Here is a 13,144-nt window from a genome sequence, read left to right on the forward strand (position 1 = left end):
TTGCACTATTAAAACATTGTATTTAACAATATATGTAAATGTTTACATTATTATCATGCTTATACCGATAAAAAACATTATTTTACTTTTTAATTATGTTTTATTACAATTAAATTTTTATTGTTGTAATTCTGCAAGATTTTCTGAAGCAAACCACATATACAGCTAAAACATTACTATTTTATTTTTGTACTGAATATTGTACATTAAATGTAATAAGTTCGTTTTCCAACATGGACGCTTTCCACACGCGGTTTTCCGGAAGCGGAAGTCGTCATTGATAATCTACAGTGGTAAATGGGAGACTAGGTCTTTGTTTTCATTTGTTAAAACAGTAAGAAAAAAATCCATGATAGCGTTTCCACGACTTTCCAAAAGAGGGGAAAATGTAGAGAGATTGATTGCGGCAGTCAGAAGAGAGAAAGATGTCAAATTCACAGTACTCCCTCAGAAAACACCCTCACAGCAGTGTTTACTAGCTTTTCATTTGTAATGTCATGCCAAGGGAATATAACACGATGTATAGTGTTATAAATATACTTTTTAAAATAAATATGAAACACTTTGTCTTTGACAGTTGTATGATATTAATAACAGTGGAAGCGCATCATCACAGTCCGTGAATGTTTCTCCTCTCAACGATTCATCCAGCAGGAGGCGCTCGACGCTTGACAGGCTTTTTGGTTTTATTGGAGACATTTGTGCACTAAAATGTTTCTTGTGTATATTTTTATCATAATTTTAGAAAACACAGATCCAGGTCTCTACAGGCCTCAGCTTCTCCAAAAGGGTGAAGTAAACTCATATGTGCTTCAATTAGAGATTGAAAATAGTTGTTTTGCTACCAAGATACCAGAATCTGTGATTACTATGTAATAACCTCATTATGAACTCAAACATTTCTCAAATCTCAACAGCTCACATCAGTAGATATTGATATCTAATGCAACATTATGCAACATTTCACTCATGCAGGGCCAAAATTCACTTTAAAATGTGAGATATGGCAAAATCTTGATTATTTTCATGACTTCCTCTAATAAAGGAAATTGTGACAGAGTCTGAATCCTGTTAAGAGAAGACTGAACCAGATAAATAGCCTACCACAGTTCAGTCGTGAGTGTTTTCAGACATTTTAAGCATCACTATCGTGAACTTTTCAGTAACCAGATTGTGGAATCGTCATCACAGTCTGTGACTGTTTCTCCTCTCGACGGTTCTTCCAGCTTTTTCTTGTTGGAGATGTTCCTGCACTAAAATGTTGAATGTTTTGGGTGTATTTTTAAAATCCTTAGTGCTGTTACGTACTGAACAGTTAAAATATGAGGATTATTGAATAAATCCATCATAAATTAAACTTGAATTTCAGGAAATATTAATTCAGGCCTTTACGCTACAGTTTCACCAGAAGAAAAGACCAAGGTAAAACTCATATGTCTCACATGTGTTTAATTATTATCAGAGAGTTATGCCAAAATACCAAAGTCTGCGATTAAAATCCAGAGATCTCATTATGAACTCCCAAGATAAAATATCACATCAAAATATTTATTTTACGTCCTGTTTTGTTTCGGCTGATCCTTGTGGGCAGCGCGCCAACACATAGCGCCGTTGCGCTCCGGGCATCACATGTTCGAATCCCGACTCGAGGACCTTTCCCAATCCCACCCCACCTCTCTCTCCCGCTTCACTTCCTGTCAATTCTGATCAGTCCTGTCACAATAAAGGCACAAACTGCCTAAAAATAGATCTTTAAATTTACATTCTACTGTTCTCATTAACTTGTACTGTTTGTTGTAGCAACACTGGCAAAAATGCTAAAGGTCATTCACTGATAGTGTGAGATGCTCAGCTTGTGTGTCAAGGTTAAACCTGTTGTGGTCTGATTTTTCTACATCTAATGTGGTTTGATCTTTTGGTGGACAAACTGCTTCTGCATCAGTGTGTCTAAGGTCTGTGGTTTGTGGCTGAAGCATTTCTTTATTTTCTTCTCCTACTTACATGAACCAAACAATTTGAATTTCATCCCATACAAAACATATTTACAGTTAAAAAAATTAACCACCAACAGTCAATTATGACATCCAACATTATTCTTATCATGCATTAATTAATAATTTAAGATCAGTAAAGCTTGTTGATTTTCGTGATGTTATAGGACAGACGTGGAAACTAACTGAGGGTTTGGGGAGGATTCAACCAGATAAATATCAGAGTTCAGTCCTGAGTGTTTTCAGACATTGTAAGCATCACTATCATGGACTTTTTCAGTGAACCGATGAAGAAAATGTTTCTCAAATTAGTTTTGTTCTGTGTTTGTGGCATCTGGCTGGTGAGTTTGAAATGTGTTTTTATGGCCTCAGTTGCTGTTCTGGTACCATGTAAAATATTACTGTTTAAATTAGTCAGAGAGAATTAATATTCACTGTTATTCTCATGTAGAAATAACTAAATTGTGATTTAACTGTGAGAACAGTTCAGTGTGGTGCATAATAGTGACAGATTCATTCAGCCTGTTTTTTGCCATTTGAAACTCAAATACAGCAGCATTAATTTTAGTTGTCTAAAGTAAAAATTTCTCACTTGTTTGTATTTCATCAGTCAATGAATGTTTTCCAACCATAAGAGTTTTCATTTCAGTTACACAAAATAATAATAATATAAAATATAAAATAATAATAAAAATAATAAAATAATAATATACAATCTTTTAGCATTTTTGTTTCTGTACCACTGAAGAACATTATTCAAAAACTTTTAACTAGATCTAGTGTTAGTGATGGCTTTGTTAAACCAGCATAAAATAATTACATTGAAGTTTTAATCTGTGAAAACTGTTCTTCAGGTGGGTTTCATGAAGTAAAGTTTGTGAAAATAGGAGATTCAGTCACTCTAAACTCTGGTCTTACTGAAATATTGGATGATGATCTGATTCAGTGGAGGCTTGAAAATGAAAACAATTTAATAGCAGAAATCAATAAACGGGCCAACAGATTCACTGTACATGATGATGTTCTTGATGGGAGATTCAGAGACAGACTGAAACTGGACAATCAAACTGGATCTCTGACCATCACAAACTTCAGAACGAAACATGCTGGACTTTATAAACTACAGACCAACAGTGTGATCAAGACTTTCTTTTTCCTTATCTACGGTGAGTTAAATATTTGTTTCACCTGTTTTATATTTTAATTCTAAGACTGAAATTCCTGATAATACTGAACACAAAAGCATTCATAAAAACAAATACTATGCAATAAACAATAAAGCTACACATCTCAAAAAGAGATCATGAAGCATGAACACAGAAAAATTTGACTAATCTGCTCACCCTTCGATCTGCTCACGACTGAATCCTTGAGTCTAAAGGACAATGAATAAATGGAGCATGTGGTGCATCATCTGGGCACCTAAACAAAACTAAAATTAATAATAATATCAGTTTAAATTTTAGCATCATTTGAAACTGGCCTCAGATTAAATGTGGAGCTTTAGTCAAACTGGAACTAAGTGCAGCTAAATGACCTTCATGTTGAATACCTTTTGGTTCTGTTGTTGGGTCAGTGGTTGTTCCTTACAGAATCAGTACAAAGACATTGTCATTAATCCAAATGTTATCATTAATTAAACTACTAAATACTTTACTTTAATAAAACATCAAATAACACTCTCAATCTGTGATGAACCCTCTTTCATGTATGTTTGGTGATACAGATGAAATATCAATGAAGAAAGGAGATTCAGTCACTCTAAACTCTGATCTTACTAAAATAAATGGATGAGGATCTGATTCATTGGAGGTTTTTTGACACTTCATTAGCTAAAATCAGCATAAAGGCTGACAGCATAGCTGTATATGATGATGTTCTTGATGGGAGATTCAGAGACAGACTGAAGCTGGACAATCAAACTGGATCTCTGACCATCACAAACACCAGACCCGAACATGCTGGATTTTATGTAGTAGAGAGCAACTATATCAAAATACATTTCTTTCTCGCTTTTTGTGGTAAGTTAAATATTTGTTCCACCTGTTTTATTTTTCATCATCACCAGATACAATATTAATCCACACTCTCTCTCTCTCTCTCTCTCTATCTCTGTTTATCTATATAATGTCAGTTCTGCTGTTTTATAGTATTAATCACTTGAAAATTACATTTCAACTAACTACTTACGTAAACAAACATTGTTCTTTCTGTGTGTTTGGTGATACAGATGAAATATCAGTGATGGAGGGAGATTCAGTCACGCTAATCTCTGGTCGTATTGAAATAATGGATGATGAGATTCAGTGGAGGTTTGGAACTGAACTCAGTTTAATAGCTGTAAGGGGTCAGCAGCATATATGATAATGTTCTTAACTGGAGATTCAGAGACCACAACTGAACATTCTGGACGATATTTACTAATGATAATGATAAAATGGTCAGTAAAAATGTTCCATGTTTCTGTCTATGGTGTAGAGATAATTTGTCATGTCCTTCAAAATATTCTTGATATTAGTGTTTATTGACTGAGCTGATCTCAGTTTGATGTTTTTATTCCTCAGACTCTGTCCACTGTTGTGGTTCTACTGAAGCTGTGATCCGATTGGTCCTCTCTGCTCTGGTGGGTGTGGCTACTGTCATTCTTCTGGTTTATGACATCAGATCCAGAAGAGCTGAACAAGATCAAGCACAAATTCACACATCAGAAACCTAGATTATGTTATTTCTCATGCAACAATTTTGCATCAATCAAACTTTTATTTTTACAGCCTTTATATTCATCTTCTTATATTAATGCAGCTCATATATGTTCAAAGTATCAAATGTAAGTGTTTGTCATGATAAATACTGAAGATTGCCAAAGATGCACACATTAGATTCAGCCAAACAAGCTTTCATTTTTAGTTATACAGATTCAGTTTGAAAGGTGTTTGCTTATGTTGCTTTTATGTCCATTTGTCATCTGTATTTGCTTGCCTTTACCAGTAAAGTTTTCACATTCTGAGGTTCAAGAGTCTCTCCATGTTTTATTACAATTATTATCGCCTCTCTGGTGGAATACAAAAGTTCAGCAGTCCATATTAAGTTTTACATTATTAACATCATTATAGGAGCATTAATTTATGGGTTTGGTGATTCTCATTGGCTGTATGCTGGTAGGGTTTGATGCTGGGATGCTGGTTAGGTAGGTTTTGATCACTGGTCCTTTGCTGGTTTATGTCTCCTTTATTTCATGTGACGGTTTGATCACACTATCTTGCCTGTATGTGGCGACTGGACACCGCTTCAATCATATTTAACATTATGTAAATGTTTACATTATTATTAAGCTTATACCGGTGAAACATTATTTTACTTTTTTATTACTAGGCTATTAAATTGTTATTGTTGTAACTCTGAAGCAAACCACATATACAGCTAAAACATTACTATTTTATTTTTGTACTGAATATTGTACATTAAATGTAATGAGTTCGTTTTCCAACATTAACGCTTTTCACACGCGGTTTTTCGGAAGCGGAAGTCGTCATTGATAATCTACAGAGGTGAACGGTGTGGCCACAGCAAGTAATTTTTATTTCTTTATTTATTTTTCGTTTTCATTTGTTCGAACAGCAAAAGACTCCATGATAACATTTCCAAGATTTTCCAAAAGTAGGAAGCAATTAATTACTGCAGTCAGAAGAGATTCAAAAACACCCTCACAGCAGTGTTTACTAGCTTTTCATTTGTAATGTCATGTCATGGTAATATAACACGGTGTGTAGTGTTATAAATATACTTTTTAAAATGTAAATATGAAACACTTGGATAGTTGTAGGATGTTAGTAACATTCATCCAGCAGGGGGCGCTCGACGCTTCACAGGCTTTTTTGTTTTATTGGAGACATTTGTGCACTAAAATGTTGATTCTTTTGTGTCTATTTTTCTATCCCTTTAACTGTTACATGTAAAATATGATAATTAAACCCATCATAATTTTAGAAAGCACAGATCCAGGTCTCTACACGTCTCAGCTTCTCCAAAAGACCGAAATAAACTTGTGTGCTTCAATTAGAGTTTGAAAATAGTTGTTTAGCTACCAAGATACCAGAATCTGTAATTAATATGTAATAACCTCATTATGAACTCAAACATTTCTCAAATCTCGACAGCTCACATCAGCAGATATTGATATCTAATCCAACATTATGCAACATTTCACTCACACAGGGCCAAAATTCACTTTAAAATGTGAGATATAGCAAAATCTTGATTATTTTCATGACTTCCTCTGATAAAGGAAACTGTGACAGAGTCTGAATCCTGTTAAAAGAAGATAAACACAGATAAATACCACAGTTCGGTCGTGAGTGTTTTCAGACATTTTAAGCATCGCTATCGTAAACTTTTCAGTGAACCGATGAAGAAAATGTTTCTTAAATTAGTTTTGTTCTGTTTGTGTTTGTGGCGTCTGGTTGGTGAGTTTAAAATGTGTTTTTAAAACTTTAAAACTTTAAGTGTATTTAAAGCTTTAATCTTGATTAACTCCATGTTTGCCAGGTTTATTTAGTGGTCAACTCATAGAATCAAAGCCAGTGAAGAAGGGAGATTCAGTCACTCTACACTCTGGTCTCACTGAAATTAAGGATAATGATCAGATTCGGTGGTGGTTTACAGCTAAAAACATTTTAATAGCTGAAATTAATGTAACAGCTGATGGATTCACTGTATATGATGATGTTCTTGATGGGAGATTCAGAGACAGACTGAAGCTGGACAATCAAACTGGATCTCTGACCATCACAAACATCACAACTGAACACGATGGATTTTATGATGTACAGATCAACCAACTAAATAAGCTAATTTTCATTCTCATTGTCTATGGTGAGTTAAATATTTGTTTCACCTGTTTTATTTTTCTGCCATCACATATAATAGTAATCAACACACCATTTTGCTTCTACTGTTATATATTATGCTTGCTATAATACATTTTGAAAGTCTAAATCTGTGTGACAAACCCTTTTTATTCTCTGTGTGTGTTTGTTGTGATACAGAAGAAATATCAGTGATGGAAGGAGATTCAGTCACTCTTAATTTTCCTGAAACAAGGAAAGATGCTAAGATAAAACATTTGAAGTCTGAAAGTCCAATTATCATTAATATAACTTACAAGCTTGACAATAAATTTTTAGAGGTATTAAGGCGGAGGCCGAGGCTGCTCAATCAAACTAAATCTCTGACCATCACAAACATCACAACTAAACATGCTGGAATTTATAAACCGCCTATTCTAAGTAGAAATGGACAGACATCAAAAGCATTTATAGTTTATGTCTATGGTGAGTTGAGATCATTTATTTTGTTCTTTAAATATTTAAATAATGGACAACGTAAACACTTACTCAACCACTGAACCATTTTCAGCTCGTCTGCCTGTTCCTGTCATCAGCAGTAACTCTTCAAACTGTTCTTCCTCATCATCATCATCATCATATTGTTCATTGTTGTGTTCAGTGGTGAATGTGAGTGATGTGACTCTCTCCTGGTACAAAGGAAACAGTTTATTGTCCAGCGTCAGTGTGTCTGATCTCAGCATCAGTCTCTCTCTACCTCTGGAGGTGGAATATCAGGATAAAAACACCTACAGCTGTGTGATCAACAATCCCATCAGCAACCAGACCACACATCTGAACATCAGCAAACTCTGTCACACATGTTCAGGTACGGCAGCACTGCTGATATTAGTTAGCGTTTATTGACTGAGCTGATCTCAGTTTGATGTTTTTATTCCTCAGACTCTGTCCACTGTTGTGGTTCTACTGAAGCTGTGATCCGATTGGTCCTCTCTGCTCTGGTGGGCGTGGCTACTGTCATTCTTCTGGTTTATGACATCAGATCCAGAAGAGCTGAACAAGATCAAGCACATATTCATACCTTAGAAACCTAATGTCATTTCTTTGTTTTCAATTATGTTTCATGGCTTTTTATAGTCATCTGCTGGTACTGATGCAGATGAAAATTGCTTTGCTCATATTAGATTTAGTATAACATGGTTTTTAATTTGTTTCTAATCATTATTCATTTTTATTTTCATTTTTTTTTCTTAATATGATCATTCATATTTGACTGGGTGCTTTAAAGGACGAACTTATAGGCTACCAGCAGCGAACGAATCGTTAGTCTGGTGCATTCAGCAAATTAGCTTACTTTAGCGTTTATTATTTTACAGATCAGACGTCTCTAATACTGAAACCCCTATATGAAAACATTTATTTGCATTTTGAAGTTCAGACTTGATAATATTTCCCTCAGTTGTTACCGCTGTCCATTATGTTTATCTGTCTATAATGTTTTCTCATTCTGAGGTTCGAGTCTCAATCTGTTTTATTAAATTTATTAAGTACAGCTTGAATTTTGAGTTCAGCAATGCGCACATATATAGTTTTACATTATTAAAACATCACTGTAAGATCACCTTTATTCTTATTACATAATAAAATTTTTTTTTCCTAGTTTAACAAGAATCTCACTATTCTTGTTTTTATTTCTACACACTTCCTACGTTCTAGTCACGTACTTCGCATAAGCCCCGCCCACGGCGCTGACTCCTCACTCGTGGTCTCCTCTGATTGGCTGCGCGTCCGGCCAATGGTTCTCAGCCATCTGTGCAGGAACACAACCGAGCCATATTTCACTGACCATTAGCTCCAGCGCCATTCATTATTATATCGGGATCTTCATCTAATATAGGTCCTTTAACAGTGCAGAGATGCGGATCGCTGTAGCAGTGTGCTTTATATCTGCACTGGCATTTTCTGCGTATGCAGATGTGTATTTTAAAGAACAATTTCTGGACGGAGGTAAATTTCACTTCTTTGGTCATGCGTGAGATCAGATACATTTTCACGGTTTCATTGAGATGAAAGCGTTTCTTGAAAATATCAAAATAGCGTGTTTTTATTGTCTTTTTATGATGTATTGAACAAGTTTACTTTCTTGCATTTCTAAGATCAAAGCCTGTTGTGTCATCTAGCCAGTGTCACTTCGATTGACTGTATTTGCATATTAAACTGTGGTATACAAATTACAAGTCATGCTAAGAATCCATAAGTTGTGAAAATTGTTCTGTTTTTTGTCTAAATGCGTACCTACTCGTGGATTATGGCAAACGGGAAATATCCCTTTTGAATCAAAGTGTTAGGTTTTGGTTTCATTTCACTTTTTTGACTATTAAACTGTTGTAAAGGCAAATTTAAGATACTGGTATTTCATATAAGTTGTTTTTAACGTAGATTTTTGCATAATTTAAATCATATAATAATTTAAATGATATGTGATATTAAAAGTTCCAGTCTGGAAATATTTTCATATTATGGCTAATAAACAATGCATGGGCAATGTAAAATAGATAAATAAATGTACAGTATGAAATATGGATAACTTTATTTTGTGACTTGATAAAGACAAAATGTGTCTTTTAATAGAGATAGAGGTATCTTAAAAATAGTTCTCTCTTGACTGTAATATAATGTTATTGCTGGATGACAGCAAAATGTTATTTTAAAAATGGGGAAAAATGAAGTAGCTGCAATTAAAAATCTATTATTGACTGATATGATCCAAATAATATTTTGCAAACACTTTAAACTTTGTCTCTCCAGATGGTTGGAAAAGCCGATGGGTCGAATCCAAACACAAATCCGACTACGGCCAGTGGAAACTGACCTCAGGGAAATTCTACGGCGATGCCGAGCTTGATAAAGGTCAGAGGTCACGGCTCTTTCACAAGCGCCCTTTGTTTGAAAAGAAAATGCAAATAGATACAAGTCAATGTGAAATGACTAATGCAATGTGTTTTTCCCCTTCAAGGTTTGCAGACAAGTCAAGATGCTCGGTTTTACGCTGTATCCAGTCGTTTTGACTCGTTTAGTAACGAGGGTAAACCGCTTGTCATCCAGTTCACTGTGAAACACGAGCAGAAGATCGACTGTGGTGGCGGGTATGTGAAAGTCTTCCCCGCTGACCTGGACCAGACCGATATGCACGGCGAATCGCAGTACTACATCATGTTCGGTAAGTCATGAATGTTGCCTTTAAATGTGCATTAGGTTGTATTTTTCCACCAAGAAAGCCAGTGTAGTGCAATGTGAAATCCAAACTGATGGCATTTACTTTCACTTTCACTGTTTTTGTGTCATGTTCACTCTGCTCATTCTTGTAGGACCCGACATCTGTGGCTACAGCACCAAGAAAGTTCACGTCATTTTCAACTACAAAGGCCAGAACCACCTAATCAAGAAGGACATCAAATGCAAAGTATGTTTCATTAATGTATTTGAAATATCTTGAGATTTAATCGCAGCTGTTGCAATTCAGTTCTTCCGCTTGGGCCTGACAGGACGACGAACTCACGCACCTGTACACGCTGATCCTGCGGCCAGACCAGACGTACGAAGTCAAAATCGACAACGAGAAAGTGGAGTCGGGTTCTTTGGAGGAAGACTGGGATTTCCTTCCTCCAAAAAAAGATCAAGGATCCCGAGGCCAAGAAGCCAGAGGACTGGGACGACCGGGCGAAAATCGACGATCCTGAAGACACAAAACCTGAGGTATGATTTCAGTGTGTAGAAATCTTACGAAAAAGTTGTTCTTAGACATGAATCCAATGGTGCTTTATGTTTAGGACTGGGACAAACCTGAGAACATTCCCGACCCTGATGCCAAGAAACCAGACGATTGGGATGAAGACATGGACGGAGAATGGGAACCTGCCATGATCCCAAACCCAGAGTACAAGGTACAAAACCACAGCCCTCACATAGAAGATCCTAATATTTTATGATCTACCAAACATGACCTACTTCAAAATGGTCATATTTGTCTAGTTAGACCAGTTTGGGGCAGTTTTGAGACCAGTTACAACCACTTTAAAGTGGTCTTCCTCAGGGTAAGCTGTCAGGAGTAATCAGGTTCAGGTAGGTTTGGACTTTCTAGGAGTTTCTGAGAGTGAGTAATGTTATCATTTCATTATCAGAGATGTTTTCTTGTAGAAGATGCTAATATTTTAAGATCTACCAAACATAACACCATAAAGTACTTCCAACTGGTCAAATTGGTCTAGTTTAGACCTTGGGAGACCAGCTAAAACCATTTTAGACTAGTGTCAGTCCCAAATAGGTTTGGACATTCTAGGAGATTTTGAGATTGATTAATGTAATCATCTCATTATCAGGGATGCTGTCATGTAGAAGATCCTAATATTTTGAGATCTACCAAACATAAAGCTATGTGCTTCAAAGTTGTCAGATTTGACTAGTTTGATGGTTTTAGACCAGTTAAAACCACTTGGGAGTGGTCTTTTCTGCAGGGTAAGCTGCCAGAAGTAATCGGGTTCAGTACCAAGTAGGTTTGGACCTTCTAGTAGTTTCTGAGAGTGAGTAATTTGATGTTCTCATGTAAAAGATCCTAATATTTTAAGATCTACTAAACATAAAGCCATAGATGCTTCCAGCTTGTCATATTGGCCTAGTTTAGACCTTGGGAGACCAGCTAAAACCACATTAGGCTGGTTTCATTCCCAAATAGGTTTGGACTTTCTTTGAACTCTATGAGTTTTTGAGAGTGAGTAATGTTATCACATTATCAGAGATGATCTCATGTAGAAAATCCTTATATTTTAAGATCTACTAAAACCTAAAGCCATAAAGTGCTTTCTAATGGTCAGATTGGTCTAGTTTAGACCTTAAGAGACCAGTTAAAATCACTTTAGACTCATTTTATTCCCAAATTGGTTTGGGCTTTAGGAGTTTCTGAGAGAGATTTAGACTCAAGATTGTTTCATGTGGACCATTTCTACAGTTTTTTTTTTTAAACTAACTTATCTTCTCAATCAGAGTTGTTGATTGTTTATTACATAGGAACCAGTTTTACCAACCAGCTAACAAAGTTCCATTTATATAGGGTGAGTGGAAACCAAAACAGATCGACAACCCCAACTACAAAGGTACCTGGATTCACCCTGAAATTGACAACCCTGAATACACTCCAGATAACACCATTTACAAATTTGACAAAGTTGGCATTCTGGGACTGGATCTTTGGCAGGTATGGTTTAGATTGGCATGCCATTAGTAGGTTTTGAACAAATTTGGTTTGGTTATCTCTGGTAACATTAACCAGAATGACCGATTATGTGGTGAAAATTTCCAGAAACTGTTGACCTTTCTTACAGGTGAAATCTGGCACGATCTTTGATAACTTCCTGATCACTGATGATGTTGAGGAGGCAGAGAAATTTGGTACAGAAACGTGGGGTGCAACAAAGGTAAAAACATTTGAATATTGATAATTTACATTTGTTAGATATCTGGGATCGGTTCTCTCATTTGTTTCCACAACATGTATATTTAACCATAAATATTGATGGCGTAATGTTGTTTTTTACGTATCAGGGACCAGAAAAGAAAATGAAGGACCAGCAGGAAGAAGAAGAACGGAAGAAGCGTGAAGAGGAGGAAAAGAGCAAGAAGGAAGACGATAATGAGGAAGATGAGGAGGATGAAGATGAGGATGAGCCAGAGGAGGAAGAGCACACAGAAGAACCTCCTGAGGAGGAAGAGGAGGGTGAGGAGGATACGATCCCTAAAGACGAGTTGTGAAAAGGAGTTCCTTCCTGAATGAGCAGATCTGAGTTTCTAAAGTCTTTTTCTTTATATATGTGGTGTGAATTTTTGGCCCCGCCCCTTTCTAGTCACATGTCGCATCCCGTAACTCGGGTTTCTTTTGGTTTTGCTGCTAGATTTGCCCCCCAATACATCCACAGTACGGCCTGATAAAGTTTAGATTAATTAATGTTTGGGTTTTCTGTTCTGTCTCGAGTCGCGCAAGGGGAAAATTCTAATGTATCATTTGTTGGATTTGCACTTTTTTAAAATAAATGATTTATTTTTAAATGTTTGTCCGGCTCATTTTTCGTGGATGTTAAATTGTCCTAATTTTTGGTTGAAAGCAAATGTTTACTTATTAAATGCAAGTACTATATATATATATATATATATATATATATATAATGTTTTCTGGTTTTATTTTAATTTTAGTTTCATTTTTAGTAATTTGTTCTGTTTTTGTCCTTTTTAATAGTCTCTGTTAATTTTAAATATGTC

The 13,144-nt window shown here is 35.7% G+C and overlaps 1 protein-coding gene across 1 annotated transcript; it reads left to right on the forward strand.

Annotated features, from left to right (window-relative positions):
• Positions 1 to 8,638: 8,638 nt before the first annotated feature.
• Positions 8,639 to 12,934, forward strand: LOC127157814 (calreticulin-like). The gene is given in 10 exon segments (XM_051101028.1): positions 8,639 to 8,842; positions 9,644 to 9,745; positions 9,852 to 10,055; positions 10,204 to 10,298; positions 10,381 to 10,503; positions 10,505 to 10,591; positions 10,666 to 10,779; positions 11,943 to 12,086; positions 12,214 to 12,306; positions 12,434 to 12,934. Coding segments are annotated over 10 exon segments (1,260 nt in total). The 5' UTR covers positions 8,639 to 8,751; the 3' UTR covers positions 12,641 to 12,934.
• Positions 12,935 to 13,144: the final 210 nt, after the last annotated feature.

The sequence above is a fragment of the Labeo rohita genome, unplaced genomic scaffold (assembly GCF_022985175.1).
Source record: "Labeo rohita strain BAU-BD-2019 unplaced genomic scaffold, IGBB_LRoh.1.0 scaffold_1207, whole genome shotgun sequence".
Taxonomy (NCBI): domain Eukaryota; kingdom Metazoa; phylum Chordata; class Actinopteri; order Cypriniformes; family Cyprinidae; genus Labeo; species Labeo rohita.